The sequence below is a fragment of the Melanotaenia boesemani genome, chromosome 21, assembly GCF_017639745.1.
Source record: "Melanotaenia boesemani isolate fMelBoe1 chromosome 21, fMelBoe1.pri, whole genome shotgun sequence".
NCBI classification, from domain to species: Eukaryota; Metazoa; Chordata; class Actinopteri; order Atheriniformes; family Melanotaeniidae; genus Melanotaenia; species Melanotaenia boesemani.
This window is the reverse complement of record NC_055702.1, coordinates 5776261-5795930: the sequence shown is the minus strand read 5'-3', so window position 1 is coordinate 5795930 and position 19670 is coordinate 5776261. Positions and strand designations below refer to the sequence as shown.

General features: G+C 37.4%; 1 protein-coding gene across 1 annotated transcript in view; it reads right to left on the bottom strand.

The window, feature by feature from the left end:
• The window catches only part of myo1d (myosin 1D), a 125461-nt gene that overhangs the window by 58859 nt on the left and 46932 nt on the right, over positions 1–19670 (bottom strand). The window contains exons 12-16 of the mRNA XM_041973213.1: positions 14114–14184; positions 12879–12953; positions 12158–12290; positions 10658–10824; positions 5359–5566 (exon numbers count right to left, since the gene is read on the bottom strand). Coding sequence (XP_041829147.1) covers positions 5359–5566; positions 10658–10824; positions 12158–12290; positions 12879–12953; positions 14114–14184 — 654 coding nt within the window. The remainder of the gene's footprint in view (positions 1–5358; positions 5567–10657; positions 10825–12157; positions 12291–12878; positions 12954–14113; positions 14185–19670) is intronic.

The following is a 19670-nucleotide window of genomic DNA, read 5'->3' as shown; positions in this document are numbered from 1 at the left end:
TTTTCTCACCTGCTGAGTTTCATTGAGGCGATGGCTTTGGATGATAACTTAAATGCTTTGCAGTGTGAGATGAGTGGATTAGAGACCATGTTTCTGCTGAGGTCTCAGGAGCAGATCAGTTCTGGGCAGTAAGGCAGAGTGGAAGCAGATCTGACTTTGCACAGACTTGTCTACAGATCCCCCCTTTTCCACATCAGTCACATTCTCCCAATACAAGGCACTATTCACTGCCCTAAAATCATGTTTTACCCACCGGGAAACAATACAAAATAATAAAATACAGGTCTTTATTCTTTCTGGGCATTTTCATTGAACTCCTGCCCAAACAAGCCCCCCATGGCCGTGCTGTGAAAGCTGACGACCCAAGACAAAACACTCGCCATGTCTAATAAACCTCCTGCTACACAGAGACTATGTAAAGCTTTGGAAAGCAATTAAGGCTGCGGCTCAGATTGCACAGGGGGAGTCTCTTCTTGTCATCATCCCTACGCTGACAAGCGCCGACAGTTACTGTGATGTGGATGGCTGAGCTTCAGTTTATGAAATATTCATCTATAACACACAGAGAAGGTGGGGGTGGCCTATGTATAATTTATTTTATCTGTATTTCTACTTAACTGTGTGCTTTTGGTCCTTTTTTGAGTTGGAATTCCTCAAATGGGAGTGATTAGATTGCTTTGTAGAATTTTCCACGTTGTCAATGCAGAAAATAAGTTGTAACGCAGAGTACTGAGTAAAGCCTGGTACACACAAGGATTTTTTAAATCTGAAGAGATTTTTTTATCTGTTCGAGACCTCACACATGAAGATAAAAACTCAGGTATTTAACAGCTTTGATCATACTGTGTGTGGTGTGCTCAGATAATCTCATCACAGAACAACACACACATAATGATTCTGTCCCACAACCGATCTAGAATTTAGTCCTCCAAACCAGAAATCTCATGTGACTAGACGTGATCCAACAAAAACAAAAAAACAAGAAACGTAGCAACAACTGGAAAAACGAAGAACTACGGCAACAACCAGAAAACACCCAGCATGGAAGATGACATACTAGACGAGGGAATGATTGTGGTCTTGGAACTATTGTTAACGTGAAAACCTTTGGTTGTAAAAATTGAACATGTTCAATACCTCAGATTGTCGGCCACGACCCGTTTCGTACCCGATTGTCGGAATGAATTTGCTCAGACCAAATGCTAATTTTATAGGAAAATCTTATAAGACTTTTGCCATCCTTTGGGGCGGTCGGGAAGGGGGAAAATCGGGATAAAGCCAGATAATCTTTATGTGTGCACCCAGCTTAAGTGCTGATAGATGGAAGAATAAAACAGTAGAGGTGCCATTGCGCCCACCTCCTTTTCATCCAGCTACATCTCCCTCCTCATAAGAGGAGACGTTATGGTAACTTAAAAGCCATAAAATGAGAGGGCAGCGACAGAAACACAATGTTCTCCTGATTTAGCAAAGCAACGTCGCTATGAGGCACCACTCAAACCATTTGCAGAGTCACAGATCGCATTTTCAGCGTGTTGACGGGGCAAACTGAGTGGTATTATTATAAATCCGTGAGGCAAATGGAGGTAAGAAGTGTGTCTGAGCCTCAGCCATGCACTGACAGTCTTGGCACTGTGGCGCTGTCTGGCATAAGGCGGTATGGTGTGCCAGGTGCTGATAAGGGGATTGCTTGGCACAGTAGATCAGACTCGGGCTGGGGATGTTTATTTGAGTAACAGCATGATATATATACAGGAGTCAACTCTTCTGTCATACCTCTGTTTGATTTTGTGTGTGACTGGGTGCATGCGGCATGAGAAAGCACACAGTGCACGCCCAACTTTAACGCTGACAGAGGGCGAGATTTAAAGCTGCGCCTCCAACAACTGGGCCATGCTGTGATATTTGTTTTGATGGAAAAGCTGCATTTCCTCTGGGCTTTACCCTTCGTTATCAAAGCTGGTTTATGCTGGGAGATAAAAGATCGTATTGTCCTGGGGGAGAGGTGGAAGGAACAGCCTTCTGGTTAGTCTGTCGGAAGAGCCAGGACAGGGTCAAACAGATCAATGCAAAGGTCAACCAATCAATCCGCTTTAGAAGTTAATTTGGCTTGGATAATCTTTCATGTCTGAGCCACCTTCAGAGAGGTGGACATAAAAGCAGCAGAGTGAAGGAATCTGTCAACATGAAGCTTGTGTAAAGACAAGCTGGGGAAAATGGTTAAATCCCAATTATGTGGCTCCCATGTGTAAGATACAGCACCTCAGATGATTTATATAGAGTTTGCACGCTCTCTCCACACACACACACACACCCTGTATAGCTGTCAGTTGGAGATGGCATTTTGAAGCATGCAGGCAATTTGCATAATATGTCCTTAATTTGACACCCAGACAGAGCCTCAGTCCACACTTAAAAACAAATCTCTATATCTATTAATGTTTTCTTTCTGCACACTGAGCTGATGCCTGTCAGCGGATGCCACATAATCACAGAAAACACTGGCATCCTCGCCTGGAGGAAGTGTCATCAAATCACTGATGCATGAGCGCAGATAACAACTACTCAATTCAGAGACACAGAATTAATCAATATTCATAGCAGATCATTTAAAACATGTTCAGCTGGAGGGAAAGCTGAAATTTTTGACATAGAGCAAAACAAACTAATCATTCTAGCATCATATAAGAGCTACAATTGTTATTTCTTTTTAGTACATTTAGTATTATTAGTTGATAGGACACAACATTTGATTGATTTGTCCTGAAGATGTTGGATGACTGCAAAACAACAAAACCATCTAACTTTCACTTTGAGAGGCTTAAATTGTAAATTATTTGCCGTTTTGTTTGATGAATGTCAAGTTAATGCAAATTTTCTAAGATGAATTTTCTGTAGGTCAGCTGCCTAATGGCATAATTATCGTAAAGAATCCTTTAAAAAAATTCCTGGATTCAAGTGATGATCTGGATCACCTCCAAAATCTTATCACCTATTCCTTATTCCATTTCTGAGATTTCCTGAAAATTTCCACAAAATCTGTCCATAACTTTTTGAGCTTTGCTGCTAACATACAGACACACAAACAGACAAACCAATGCTACCAAATACATTACCTCCACCAACACAGAGGTAACAAATGTGGGCCATAACGAAACCATAAGTACCAAAAGTAGCCCAGATCAGACCAAAATATATCTGCTATCTGAACCAAATTATTAAATTTTGCAGGAAATAAGTAACAAATGTTTGAATTTAATGAATGCCACTCTGTCAGATATTTCCTCTGCAGACTCGTCACAGTTATAATGACTGTGTGACGTCATTCTGAAGTTAAGATTAGTTTTGGTGTTGGATGGTCTACACTTTAATCTCAAAAATAATCCAAAATGTAGTTCATGCTTTGTACAGAGGACTAGCTGTAGTTATTTAAAGTTACACGTACAAACAACAAATTCACTTTTTCAGAATTTCATTGGTTATTTGAGGCCTCAGTCCTCAGCAAGCTCATCTACAGCTGGCTCAGTGTATACACGACAGAAAAAGGTCATAATATCATGCAAAGCTGACTCTTACTTATTATAGCTGGTGAAAATTGACATAGAAGTTCCTAAAGGTCACATATAAGGTGCCAATCAAAAACTAAGGAAGCTGGATAAATATTTCAGTAACACTACATTCTGTACCTTTCTCAGCTTATAAATCGTTTTGATGACAGACGTTAATTTGGCCATTTCTGGAGTGTTTGTTGCCTTGCAGCATCCTGTTTTCACACCTTTTTACTCCACCCTGGAGCATTTTGATTTATTTTACAGCACTGTGTCATATGCCAGAGACTGGATATGAAGAATTTGGTCATTTAGGACCTGCATCATGACGAATTCAGAAGAAACACAAGAGAACGTTATAGGAGGAAAGGAGAAAAAAGAAGGACAACAGTGGAATGACTTATTGACTGGAGAGAGCTTAGAAAAGCCTTGTTTTAGGGCGTGCAACAGTATGAAAAGCTGTTTTTTTTTTCTTTAAAGTTCAATAGTGTTGCTTTAAAATCAATATATAAATAATGTTTACCCCACTAATAAAGAAAATATGTGAAATATTATGCATAGCTCATGGCTCACTGGAAACGATGGAACAGCAAACTGTTGGATTATACAAAAAAATAATATTTTGGGGCTGAAGGTTTTGCAGACTGTTGGGACCTTTTTAAAAAGGCAATTTTTGTCAGGAAATTATTGATCAATGGATTACCATGAGGTTGTATTGGTATAGCACCTCTTTATTGTCACTTTTGCTTCGATTGTAGCTGCTGTGCTCACCTCATCATAAACACTTATTATATATAGATACATGTATTCAAGAGAATCTTACCTTTCTATTGGTATATCCAAAGTTATTGTATAGTATAGCCTAGTGTTTATTATTAATAATGAATGTCACTATAGTATGTATAAGGAAGGAGAAGGAGTGGGATTAAATAAGCTTTAGTTTCTTCCTACTCATTTGATCAAGAACATTTCTTAAATTAGTATTTTTTGGTTTAATTTCCTCTTTTATTTGCCTTATGTTCAAATAAACTCTTAAATAAAACCACTTATACAAAGCAACCTGTGTACACAGCAAAGTTGTATAGAAAACAGCAAATGTAAATAAAAACTGGACTCACACCTACACTACCTGGGCACAGCAAGCGCTCTCAACTGTAATATAACAAAACATAATTGTCAATGCCTGTCATGTTTAAAGAGACCGCAGGAATGAGCAATGGACATATTTTTAAAGGAAACAAAAGAACATCAAACAGATTAATTATTCTGTCACATGTAAATATAAGCCTGCTTAAAACATGTAGAATATACCTCTCTGATATGATTTTACAAAAGCTGGGTTGGTGAAAACTCAGAGAAAGAGCAGAGATACATGCAGCCTCAGAGATTAAGAGTAACACCAATAATACTAGATGATATCAGCTCCAAAAATACCTCCCTGCTTGTATAACTTTGACTAGAGTCAGAGCTTTTCTAGTCTCAGAGGTTTCTAGTGTGCAGAGGAAAAGCTGATGAATTTCAATGTGAACACAGCTGGAGGTTCATATTCTTTAAGTTCGTAATCAGATGAAAGCTGATGATGACTCACAATCTGAGGATTTTACGTGAACATGTTGGGAATTACGAGCTCTTTCAACATCATCAAGTTCCAGAAATCTGTCAGCTCATGCAATTGGTTTATATTTGAAAACTGTAGGAAATTTCTGACAGCAACAGGGCTTTCAGTTGTCTCACATTCACACAGCATCAGAGTTTCAAGCATTTATGTTGGCGTTAGAGTCCATAAAATACCTTGATGAGTCTTACTCACCTTCTGGAGGAAGAGGACGATTCTCTGGACCATTTCAGCTCGCTGCTCCTCCAGGCTGAAGAGAGTACGTGGTGTGCGGATGAAGACTTTTGTTTTGCCGTAGGCCACATCATGGTCAAATCCGCAACCTTGGAGAAGCTTCTTCACGGCGTCTTTGTCTGACGGCAAGTCATGGTTTGGCCATGTAAACTCTGAGATCATCTTGTATCTGAAAGAGAGAAAATGGTCACATGAGAACAGAGAGCAGTATGTTGCTACAAAAAACTCGGTGTGTAACATCACCGTAATGTAATTTTTCATCACATATTAATTAGCATTCTTGATGTCATCACTTTACAATAGCAATCTGCTTTGTGCCAGTCATTCAGGTGTTTTAACATCTCTTAAACTCAACAATCATGACATTGACTTGAACATTCACTTCATTGTTAACACAAATACACTAATCAGCCAATCACATGGCAGCAACTCAATACATTTGGTCACATATACACGGTGAAGACGACTTTCTGAATTTCAAAGTGAGCATCAGAATGAGGGAAAAAAGGAGATTTAAGTGACTTTGAACGTGACATGGTTGTTGGCGTGAGTATTTCAGAAATTGCTGATCTGGGGTTGTCACACACAACCATCTCTAGGGTTTACAGAGAATGGTCTGGAAAAGAGGTCAGAGATTAAGTCAATATGGAGGAAAATCTCTGAGGAATGTTTCCAACACCTTGTTGAATCTATGCCACCAAGCATTAAAGCAGTTCTGAAGGGAATGGGGTCCAATGTGGTACCAGCAATGTGACTGCTGAATGTAAACTGTACATTAAAGGCTGAATAATTGGGATTTTTTCCTCAAAAATAATTTAAAATGTTCTCATTTGCTGCAAGGGATAAAAGGAAGCTTCCCTATAAACAATCTGTCTCCTACATCAACAATGTCTTTGTCAAGTTTTTCTCCTTCAAAATAAAAGAGTTCTGTGCCGGAATAACTTTGGTGCACTGTGTTGCTCTTTCCAACTTCCTTGTTCCTTAACCAATCATATGCGACTCCCCACGGTTGCCTAACAACAACAAGGCAGCGTTTGGTATTTTATGTCGGCAAAAGAGCAGCAGCGTGCAGGAATGGAAGCTAGTTAAAGAAGCGGACCAGAAATAGTTTCAGAAAAACCTAAAGAGTCTCGACATCCAGCTAAAAAAGCAAACGACCAAAAACGGAATAAAACGAGAATCAATATTGGAGAATCTTTTGCAAGGTGGAGAAGTCTGAGCTGGCAAAGTTTCTCCTCGACAGGTAAGCACCAGGGTTCTGCTTAAATTAACTGAAAAGTTTATCTTGATTTACAAAGAATTTAGTCTCATTTATTTCTCGGCACTCATTAAATTAATTTGTATGACTGTATGGATGAATTAGTGGAGTAAATTTGTGGTCTATTAGTTTACAACAACAAAAGTAATGATGTTTAGGCCAAGTGAATAGTGTGTTTGTCCTTATAAACTTATGAAATTACTATCAAATTAATTTATTATGTGAGACTAAGTGAAAACTGCAGCTGAGTGGCATTTGTTGATTAATGTAGCTTTTGTTTACCCTCTATGCTAACGTAAATTAGCGCATCCTTCATAGACTGTATAAAAGAACCGTCCTCTCACAAACCGACAACCTACGCGAAAATCTCCGAGGGGAAGTGGGGGAGAGGGGGGAGGACGCTCTCTGTGTTTTTCTCTTTCAACTGCAGTTCTGATTTGAAACACTAGGTGTTATTGTTACTTATTTTGCCTTTAATACAACTGAATTCCCAATAAAGTTCCTCTCATTCACATGTCTGTAGTTTCTTTTTGTCAGGAGATGAAACATCTGAATTAATGTGCTTCCATTTATAATTAAATGATTTACATCCAGAACTAAACATCTTATAGTTAAACTTAAGTTAACTTTAATCAAACATTATGATAAAAGGTGCACTCCAACCTCTAAGTGGCACGTTTTATAAAGAGAGGAAAACTGGACACTTGTTAAAGGTATGGATTAAGTGAGCACATTTAAGGAAGATTTGGGTAGATTTTAAGCATAGCATGTTTAAATGTTTTAACTTAAAATTTATGACATTGCAATTTAATTCAATTTCACCAAACTGCATATTATCTGTACACAAAAGAATTTTAAAACTTAGTCATACAGTTATGAAGATAAATGCATTCATTTTAGTTAAATTTTAATTAATTTCAACATAATTCTTGCAGTTTTTGTCTTCTTGTTGGTTGCCTCTTTTCTTGTCATTTCAGATGTTTTCAGTTGTAAGGAGCAAGAAGTGAATCTACAGGCAACAGCAAAGAAGAAGAGGAAGAAATCTTTCATTCTTCATCATCCGGTAGAAAGAAAGAAAACCAGATCTAAATATTTTGATCTCTTCTGTCGATCATTTTTAAAGAACAAAGCTGGAAAAATGGACCTTTAAAGAACTTCCTTCTTTGTGTTTAAATGTATGTTTAGGCTTCAAGTTGTTTCACTATGACGCAGCCCATGAGGACTTCTTGTTCGGATTTGAAGTGATATAAAAACTGAACTGAACTGATCAACATGTCTCCAGCTGTGTTATTCCAAACATCCCTGGATTAAACGTTCTGTCTCATTATACAGATGAACGACTTGCAAAGCTGTGACATAATTTAAGCCTGGATACTGTAAATCAGCGAGGAAGGTTAAAGTCAACTGAATGACTTGCTCACAAGTTATGCAAGACTTATCTAACCATCTGTCCACAACGTTTTTCATTAGGGCAGTGGGTAAATATGACATGTGGGGAATAAAGGCAAAGCGGCAACAAGTGTAAACTAAATTATTGATGTGATTAGTTCTATTAGTATGATTATTATCATTGCTTTCTCAGGATTAAATTATGTGAAGATATCTGCTGCCATTTCACACATAAGACAAAGTACTGCTTGTGAAGGGTTCAGGATGCAGATCTCATGTGTTACACATGGGGGATTGTTTGTGTGCAAGTGCAATAATGAGAGAAGCTTTCTAAGCTTTTATCAAAGGCTAATGAGGTGATGTCAGTGCCACTGCACTGCTTCCGCTTCTCTGCAGCAAAACACAATGTGACATTTAAAACCCCATCATTTCATATGTCGACTGCTCGTCTCTGAAACTCCAGCCTGCATCTCCATAATCGGCCTCAAAACATCGTTATGAAAGATCTTGTGCAATAAACTTTGTGCTATCTGGATAATGGATGTACTTCCACCAGAATCAACCTAAAATATCCAAATAATCAAAACACAGCCCTTTTAGCTTCACGACTTAACAAAAAAGAAAACACTCAGCTGTATGAGCTGAGTGAAACAAGCTAAACTCCCCCCTCTATCCATCATTTTATTCTATATCAGCTCAGCGAGTTATACTCTATTTTAGTTGATTGTACAGACAGAAACAAAACGTATGTCTGTTTGCTTGGTCACAATTTAAACATCCCCAGGTACCCCATCACATATATAAAGTACACTCCTGTTATGTAGTAAATGAAGCGACCCTGGGTCTGAGGAAAACTATATTGTTGATGGTTTCTCTTATAGGGAGAGCTGAAGGTAACTCAGACAACCATTTTGTTTACTCTAGGTTTTCTGACGTTTTCCACTGAAAGAGCCATCATTCTTCATATCTACAAATAATTGATGATTCTTTTAAATCCTTAAATTATTCCGATAAAGACCTTATATATAAAACTGAGGGACTAAAGGGTATTTGGACCTGTAAAATGTCTTGGATGCATTACCTCTTAGTTCTTGTCAGAACTTTTTCTATTTCAGCACATTGCCAAATACAGTGGAAAAGTGTAGCCTCCACATTTGGTACAGATAACATGCTTCCTCCCATTGTTTTTATTAAAAATGGCTTCAGGTCTTCTCTTCATGCCTCCAGCCTCTGTAAAGATGTCTCTGTACATCTATCTACAAGTCACTTGCATATTTTAAGATTAAACCCCTCCTGAAGCAATTTACAGCCATTGGTTAATCTTTGCTAGATACTGGGGGAATGCATAATGTGATGATTAAATGATTGCAGAAAATTGACTGATTCTTAGTAATAGCCAGTTTTAGTGTGCTGGACAGTACTGAACATAAGAATGACAACGGACTTGCAGAATTATATGCAAAGATTATTTTTATACAAGAAAAAGCTTTTTTTATATAATGCATGATAGAGTTATTATTTATATCAACATATGAAGACGAGGTATGAACCTGAAGCCACCAAAAACCACTTTATCCTATTTTTTTTATGAAAATTCTACTAATTTTTAAGCCTTGCATTTTATGTTTTCACCATTGGTTGCCCCAGAAGCTAAATTATTACAGGTGCCAGCTGTCACAGCTGAAATTCTGGTCCACACTCCTTACCAGTAAACTGTAAAGGGATTTATTAGTACTTATATTGGTACTCAGTATTGTTGTACTCTGGCTGAACAAATGTGGTTTTGGTGCATCCTTGAATTTAATATCTCATAAGAAAAAATGGTAGAACTGGATCTCTTCTTTAATGAAATGATTATGGGGTCTGAAGTTTAAGTTATTGGCTTAAAACTAAATGAAAACTTCAGAATCTATACATTATTTCAAGAGAAGAGTATCAAATTAATGTTCCTATTAATATTTAATCTCTCTTCTTTGCTACATATGTTTTCTTCCCACAAACTTTATTTACTATGTCAAGTTTCAGGTCCATGAATGTCAAAACGAAAGGCATCATTTCAAGGTTCACACACCTGTCTGCAGTTTACTGTCTAGTTGTCAAGTATTATTCACCTATTATTTGACATGTCACTTTCTATTTTTAATAGGATTCCATCACTAATCACAAAACTTGTTTCTTGTTTTGTGTTTTATTCACTTGTTTGAATAAATTAATAATAAAACAATTTAATGAATGATGTCTTACATATACTCACAATGTCTGTGGCAGTTCAGCCAGCGATGATTATAATACACTTGTACTAAGCCTTATCTAATTAGAGTAACAAAGTAATTCATGGGTTTATGAAAAAAAAAAAAAAAAAGATTATTGAACCTTTTTATTAATCCTTCTAAAAACTTTAGGTTTAGGTTCTGAATATTTAGTTCAATGTCAGCAGGGGACTTATAAAATTTTGTAATTTATTCATAACAATTAATCCATAAAGCTAATGATGGATTAATCACGGTTCTAGCATGTCAGACATGACATGGAAACATTAAAAAGGACTAAGATGGAAGTAGATGAAATAAATGACCAACACGGTGTTTGTAATGAAACCACGATGCTGCGTACCTCTGTAGGAAGCGAGGGTACGTCTGTCTGTTTGCGAAGCCGGCACGGCGCACTCTGACGTTCTCCAGCAGGCCCAGATACTCCACCTGATGGCGGCAGCGCTCCTGCTCGAACAGCAGAGGAGACTTCACATCGTTGGGCTTGATGCAGCGCACATAGTAGGGTTCCTACAGGTAGCAACACAGAGCAGCTGTTGGTTGACAACAGAAACTGGACCTAAAATACCCAGATGCCGTTGTGGTCGGGGGCCAAAATGTTCTAAAGTGCTTCAAGAGGACATTCAATGAATTTGACTGATGGCTTTAAGGTTTTAGTTAAATTTACATTTAATATGCAGTGATCATACTTTCATATTCACACAGACACTAAGTAACACTAAAAGCTACTATTTAAACTTGTATTCTTAAAGGTCCCATATTATGCAAAATTCACTTTCTAAAGGTTTTCTAACAGTCATATGTCATCATAGTCTGTGTATGAGGCTCAAAAATGAGAAGATTCTGTCTCCTGTGTGCTCAAAAGGGTGAGTCTGAGATTTTTCCCTTCGTGAATGAATGAATGAATGAATGAATGAATTGTCATTGTACAACAATTACATCAATAATCTTTAGCAGTGAAATTCTTAGAACCCAGGCTCTCCTAACAATGCTAAAAAGAATATAAACCACAATAAAAATAGTCAAACACAAAAAGCAAGAACACTACAAATAAGTTATACAATAAAATTGTGACCTCACAAAGGGAAAAAACCACCACCCCCTGTAGTGGACACAGCAATTGCCCCTCCTGGCTCGCTGAACCCGCCCTCTAAAATGACAGAGCGGGCGCCAGCGAAAACCAGATCCTCTCCCAGAGAGGGGCGTAGAGTGTGTGTGGACAGGCGCCACTCCTGAACATTTAAAGGTTCACACAAAGAAACAGCCTGTTCTTATTAGCGCTTGCTAGAGTCATATTTGGAATGTCTGAAATTAAGGACAAAGGCTGAATTTGGAGTAATACACTTTGAAAACAATGTGGTTGGACCTCTAGCGCCCATATGAAATTGTTGAAAAAATGTGTAATATGGGACCTTTAAAAAAAGTGTATCTTATCCCAGCTTCAGACTATAGGCTGCTTCTTCCTAACATTTGCCCCAAATCTTTGGGTTTTTGACTCTGAGCCATCATGAAGATGGTTGTTTGTTCCTTAGTCATCAATACGACTAATACAGACCTATTCAATCTGCAGATATGCACTTCTGCCTCAACAGTTCTCTTTACTTCTTGCTTTAATTTAATTCGTTTTTGATTATCAGTTGTAAATCTGGCTATTACCTGATAAAGGCTAAACACAACCTTAAATTTCATGTCAATTATCATAATTATCATTTGAAATCTCCCTTGTGCTCTCAGAAATGACATTTCAGATCCCGTGTGTGCATCATGGGGTTTAATCCACAGCCTGAATGTGGATTTTAAATGTCAGACTTATGAAATGGTTTTCTTGATCCTGTCTCGTCACCTTGCTGGCGAGGTTTTCCACCAGTGAGATCATGGAGTTTTTGAAGAGCGTTGCTGCCGTCAGTGGCCGTTTGGTGACCTCAGTGATTCTCAGTTTGCCCTCAGGCCACATGCCCTTCAGAACCGGGTTGGAACTGGACAGAGAAGAGATATTTATATCATGAAATGCAGTTAAAGTGGGTAACTGCTTAGCCTTTTAAATCAGCACTTTAAATAGCTTCTTTTCAAAAATCAAGATAAGTAAAAGTTTGATTACATTTCAGTGATAACTGTGTTTAAGTTGTATCAGCTCTAACAGGTGTGCCGACTTCATTTTCTCCTTTATGGCGGCATATTTAAGTCTTCAGCAAAGCAAAAAATTGATTAAAATTTTCTAAACAAATTAACTATTACATTTTATCTTAAAAAACATGAGGACGCAGGCCATAATTTAAAAGAAAAGCAGAGGGTTTAACTTCTCAGATCATCTTTATTTCATGGTTTTAGTTTGCTCCGAGGCTGAGAAGTGAAGCAAGTTTTCCATAAACCCCTCAGGTTCTGGAGGAATTTCTTTAAGCTCTGAATGGATTATGGATAAATCAAAACATAACGCACAGATTATTAGATCTTATACTTAAATTAAGCAGAGAGAATGAGCAACACAAGAACAAGCTGAGATGAGGTTTATTGTAAAAGTGCAAGAAGAACTACGTTTCATGTGGAGATGATTGAAACTGTGTCACCTGTTGTACAGCAGTCGTTTAAAATCCTGGAACAGAGTGTCCTTGTTCTTATCAATAAAACCCACCACTGAGTACCTGTGAAAAGAAAGAGGTTGGTAACTGCATGTGCGGACACATTAAACACTTTCACGGCCCTCTACCAGTTACATCATAACTGCATAGTTACAGAAATAATCACCAGAGTTCAGGGAGCTACAAATAGGTTCTGTTCAGCATCTTGTTAATATACAGCTTAAGAAGAAGACACAACCTCAGTGAAGAAGCTGCTGTAAATATTGGAGCTCCGTGCTGAGACATGTGAGAGCTGTGCCTCCTGCCTGGAAGTGGTTCAGGGATCAATCAAGGCTGCCAGTCAGGTCCTGCTCATCTGCCTGAGCCGTCCCCTGGGTGGCAGACGCTTAGCCTTCACAAATGGGGCTCAACACATTTCCATGAGAGCACTTCTGGAGGTCTTAGCATGTGTGATTTAATCATTTGAATCATGTCCAGGTGCTTAGGGGACTGGGGGGTAAAAATTAAGATGCTGTTTACATGTTTTGGTCCATCCACTTGTGTGTACATCATCATTAATTTTTTGCAGAAATTAATGGACTTTTTTTACTCAACATCCAAGCTGTGCAAACGTCTTCCCATGTGGATTTTGAGTGCAGAAATTCATCTTGATCAAGTTATTTCTCATTAAAATTAATCGTGATTATTCCACAATCTCATTTGGGGGGTTATTTAATGTTTTCTCTTCATTATGAAGAAAAATTGGGTAATTTCATTCATAAATTAACCTGGAATGGTCAAATTTAGTCATCCAGGTCCAGGAGATTATTTGAATTTATGCTTTGGCAGACAAGGCATGAATAAAATGCAGACAGATTTCTGTAATCATTTGATAATATGCCATTTTTCTCAATTAAGAGAATGAAATGTAATATATAAAAATATTTAAAACATTTGGAAGGTCTTCAGTTAGTTTAAGTTTTGCTTGTAGGAAGACTTGAGGCCTTGAACAGATCCTTGAATATAAAGAAACTATAACCTGGTTCATAAAAAAAGATTATTTGGTTTAAATCTTCTTTCAATGTCTGAATTTGTGGCGTCTTTTAAGAACCTGCCTTTGCTCATGAAGGAGCTCCGAGTACACAACCATGTTTCCAGTCAGCATGAATATATAAAACTGTGAAAAAGAGGATGAATCATCAGTAAAAGCTTTCCCTGAATAAATAAAACTTTACGATACTTACACCACGTCCCCAGCATAGTGCCTGATGCGAAAGTCTCTGTCGAACTCCAGACTCTTGTCAGTTGGTGAGAGCTGCAGAGAGACACAGCGAGCGTGAGCGAACAAAAACATAAAGTCCTCACAACTACACAAAGAAAAAAACATGATCCATTTATTTTAAAAAAGAGATGCTACAGTTCATTTATTACTGTACAGCTTAATATCCATTAGATGAGCTGTTCTTTTCAACCTAACTCCTGATTAGCACTTGGAAAGAACCATGGAAAGAAAACTGCATTTGAATGAGCCAAATTAACTGATTAGCTGAAAGGTTGATGGGTAGTAGTGGATTACATGTAATCAGGATTAAGTACTCAGAAAACAAAACATCTCAGTTTAAAGTGGAATAAATATGTAATTAGACTGAAAATGTCTTATGGCGCCAAAAGACGAAAAAAAAAAAAAAAAAAAAGACGTGAAACTTAAAATGTTAAGTAAAATCTTAATATAGTAGTCTTAATATTCTAATTAGATATAATCAAAAGAAATTCCTAATAAATAACACCTTTTTGTATGCCCAACGGATTGAAGTGAACTTCATACAAAAAGTAAGAAAATATGTGTTTTGTTGGTTGTGTTGGTATAGTAGCTATGCTTCTTGGTAGTAATCCTTACACCCTTGGAAAGCCCATTTATTTCTCTTTTAAATGGTTTGTAAGGAAAATGAATTTGTTGGATGAGCAGCAGAGTTTAGTAGGTGGGTTGTGCCCATGAAAAACCTTCTGCCTAACAGCTTATTCTGCTATTAACTCTAGGTTGGTGTCATTTATTGGACTGGATAATTGACGTTTCAAGAAGTTTAATAATTTACTCATTAAACAAACTGGGACCTCAGCAGCATGAAGAAGAACCATACACAGTCACACAGCTTGGTACTAGCTGGGTCCCACTGTGGTGGGACTGCCACTTGTTACAGAATCTTATCTCCATATCTCTGTATAGAGACTGCCTCCCTCGTTTTTTCAGTAAGGGAGATGCCATCCCATACCATCACACTGCCTCCACCAAAAGCTGTTACCTTATTGGTGTAGCAACCAGCACAACAATCTCTATGTCTTCTCCTCATTTTGGCCCAATGATTCAACTGAAAGTTTAGCAGGGTCCATCCTCACAGGTTGAGGGACCACAAGCTCAATAGCAGAATCAGCTGTTTGAGATTGGCAGAGAAGATTTGGCAAGTTTTCAGAAGTGTAACCCCCATATTCAGCTCTGCTGCTTATCCCACAAATACATTTTCCTTCCAGATATGGCTCCACTAGAAAGATAAATAAATGGGCTTTCCAACGATAGAGAAATTATTCCCCATACACAAATTTCATGACCATATTTGCTAAGTTTACTTATTTGCAAGTAAACAGACCCAGCTCTGTTAGCTGAAACATCTTTTCTGAGCTCAGTTCTGATGTAAGTTTCTTTTTTTTAAGGTAAAACTTCAGCGAAATTTCACAGAAAACACAGTTCTGCCTGAAATGTTATTTAATTTAGTTACATTGTGATCTTTGATATATAGGATTGTGATCTAAACATTTCTTGACTGATATCGGGGAAACCTGAGCTCTGATGTCTGTAGTTTTATGACACCCACTTTGCAGCTACCCCTAAAGAGTCATGACAGGACGCTGGCTGGCTGGCTGGATGGACGGATGGATGGATTGACGGATAGACGAAGCTTTCTACAATTATTAAAAATTATGAATCAAATGAAACTTTATTAATATAGCATCTTTCAAACACAAACGATCACAAAGTGCTTTTTAAACAAAGACATAAAACAATTTGCAAATAAAAAATTATCTTCATAGAACTAAAAGTGGACAGAATATGAACAAATAAAATTATTAAAACAAAAATGATAATTAAAACAAGGCAAAATAAATAGTAAATTAAATATAAGCACACCTACAGTTTAAATATGCGACCGAATGCTATGAATTCACTTGGCTAACTCAGGATGAGGCTCCACCGAAGCTTCACACTGAAGCTACCTTCAGATTTACAGCAAAACGAACCTGATTCTTTTTAACCTGATTTTAAGAATCAGAAACCAAGCAGATCAAACCTTATAAGTTTTGTCCTTTCCACAGGACACTTAAAGAAAGATTTTATAGAGAGGGTTATTAAAGTCATCAACCTGAGATTGAGGAATGGATCTTTTAGAGATCTTTTATCCAAATGCTGCACATCTGATGCAGCACTGCCCAGACTTTACTACATGTTTGCCACCATCTATCCATCTGTTATGATCACAACTGGCTTCATTTAGAGTTTTAATATTTGCCCTGAGTTTCAGCGTTGCTGCACACTGGACTGATTTTGCATTTCATCCAAAGTGGGCAGCACTAGATGCTCAGCAGTTTGTGGAGCTCATAGAGCAGAGCTTGTAAAGGAAATAATTAAGTCATTTTCTGTGATACTGCAGGAAATACAATGAGGAAACAAAAAAAAAACTTCACTGATATGTTGGTGAAGTGTTGAGAATAATGGTTTTAGTTCTAATAACTTTAATGCATTGATGGTGTGTAGTTTTCAACAGTATGCTTGACATGAAGGTAAGCTGGTATCAGAAGGATCTAAATCAGAAACAAGATGTCGATCAGAACATGATCGGTTTGTAGTTGAGGCTTTCTTCCTGCAAATTATTTACATAACACGTAAAATATTAACATTAGAAAAGAAAAAAGAGCAGCTGCCTTTTTGAGAGAAGCACACCAAATCTCTTCTTGATGGCTGCTCTCCTGAAAAAGTGAGGATTATCTTTAATTGTGATATCCCCACAAGAATAGGAAAAGCCTTAGTGTCACCACATGGTACAAGGGCTTTTAAACACTTTACATCTCCCTAAACTCAAATGCACTTGACCCTAAAATAGTCAATTTGATTATTTTTGTAACCCAAGTCTGTTTAACTAATCTCACCATTTTGTTTTAACAGATATACAGTGTTTTCTCTACACCGTGACATTTTAAACTCAATGTCGATCATGACAATGAGTGATAAATTTTTCTACAAAACAACCTGAGCAGACTCTTTGTAATCCTTTCATCGTAACTCTTTCCAAGTCTTAAGCTAAGAGCTCAGAATGATTTGCAGAGCCGTGAGCATCACTGTGGTAGTAAATGCACTGGTGTGGAAAACACCAAGACTGTCAGCTTTGATTAAGTCTTACAGAAAAGAGCAAGAGGACAGAGATGGTGAGAGGAGGACTAAGAAGTAGAGGAAGAGAAGCGTGATGAGATATGAAGACAGCACCTTTTAAAAGGAAAAATAAAAGTGTGTGATAATGATGTCTGTATGTAGGCCATTTTGCAGGAAAGCAGGAAGAGGCATGAACGCAGAAGCAGAGAGGCCTGCCGTAGCCTTTAAGCAGCTTCTGATGAGCCTCTTATTTTATCGACAACAGCAAAGCAGAAAGTTTGTGATGTGTTAAAAAAAACAAAAGAAAAATGCTAACATCAGAGTTTAGAGAAGTGGAGAGGAGTTTCTTGCTCTCTTGTCACAATCCCAAGAAGAGACAAGTGATTAACATATGAGAGAAAAAGGGCAAAGGCGCAGGAAGCAGCAAGATTAAAGCTACAAGAAGGAAAATGTCTGGAAACCTTGCAGGACATGTATTCATCACAGGAGGACTGGAGAATCATGTGATTCTACACTTCCAGGATAAATGTCTCGTCGTCAATGATAAAGGAAAAAAAAATAAATAAATAAACAAAAAGACAACCACTGACCATTAATGACATAATGTTTACATAGTATACCAATTGCAAATCTGCACAGGGGCTTTTATTTTGAAATTTACCAGATGCTTTACACTGCTCCTGTGTCTGATTTCCTGTCTGGCCCTATCTGAACTGATGCGGTCTGGACGTGCTGGAGGTCAGAACTAAACAGCGGCGCAGATGGAACGTGGAGAACATGCACCTGGTAGAAACTAATTAAAAAAAAAAAGCGGTAGTGTGCTATTCCCACCAACAGAAGCCTTTCTATTCATGTATTATAAAATTATTTTAATCAAATGATTATTTAAGTAGTATAATAAAGTATTTACAAACGTCACTGAAGTCTCTTAAGTTGATTTCTTTTTCTGTTTTTAAAAACTTTCAGTTATGGTTATGTTCTTTATTAAAAGTAGGTCACTAAGCAACAGCATAAAATGGTCAGGGCTGCACTTTACATATACATATATATATATATATATATATATATATATATATATATATGCATACATATATATATATATATATATATATATATGCATACATATATATATATATATATATGTATATATATATGTGTGTGTGTATATATATGTATATATATATATACATATGTGTGTATATATATATATGTATATATATACACATACATACATATATACATATATATATATAAATTTATTTTTGATAATTATCTATATAGATCACCCAGCCCTATGACTGTGTCAATCCCCTTATGACCACACTGTAGCATCATCTGGCTACTTCCAGCAGAATAATGCACCATTTGCAAAGCTCAAATTATCTCTAGCTGCTTTCTTTAACATTACACTGAATTAACTGTATGCCAATGACCTCCACAGTCATCAGATCTCAATCCGGATGACAAATATGTGTGATGTGTGATACTATCATGTCAACATGGACCATAGTATCTGATGAATGTTTCAACACCTTGTGGACTCTATGCCATGAATAATTAAGGCAGCTCTAAAGGCAAAGGGAGGTCCAAACCAACACAATCAAGATGTCCACAATAAAGTCACATATGAGTTTTCTGTTCAAATACAGCATGCGTGTATTATTGGACTCTGCAACAATACAACTGGGCAAAGAAGAAACAGGAGAGCAAGTTAGAAAAAATACAAACTTTTACAGCTTTTACTTTGGCTTCAGTCTAGATGCTTTTTCAGTCATCCAGTCAAAACAACATGTTCTTTAAGAAACTTGAATGACTCACTGAGGTCCTCATTGCTCTCAGACTCAAATACGCAAACACACACAAAAAAACCCACTCACACAGACAGACAATGAAAGAAGGAATAGTCACCATAAAATCCTTGCAGACACAGATTTATACCAGAGCGCTGAATGAATCAGTCAGTCTTGATTCAGGTCTGAGGCCAGACTGTAAATCTTAGACAGATCCAAGTGAAATTCCTCATGGAAATCAAAAAATTATTTACCCCACTGGTTCTCAAGAAACCAGCTGAAGCGTTGAGCTGCTTCCGGTAATATTCTCTGAAGTTTTTATTGTCAACAGTAATGTGCTCAGCAAACAAAAGAAGGAAAATCTGTAAGTGTGTGTGTGTGTGTGTGTGACTGAGACAGAAAATAATTCAAGTGGAAAGCTGCTGTTATAAAGTTAAGAGTTTATCATCATCAGAATCAATCACAGACAGTTCTGCATGAGTTTCCATCTCCCCCGTGTCCGGTCTGTAAGTGCTCTTGCCCTGATTGGGTCCTCCCTACTCATCGTGTAAATGCAAATATCTGAATGATGAAATAGCACAATGAGTCGCCCAG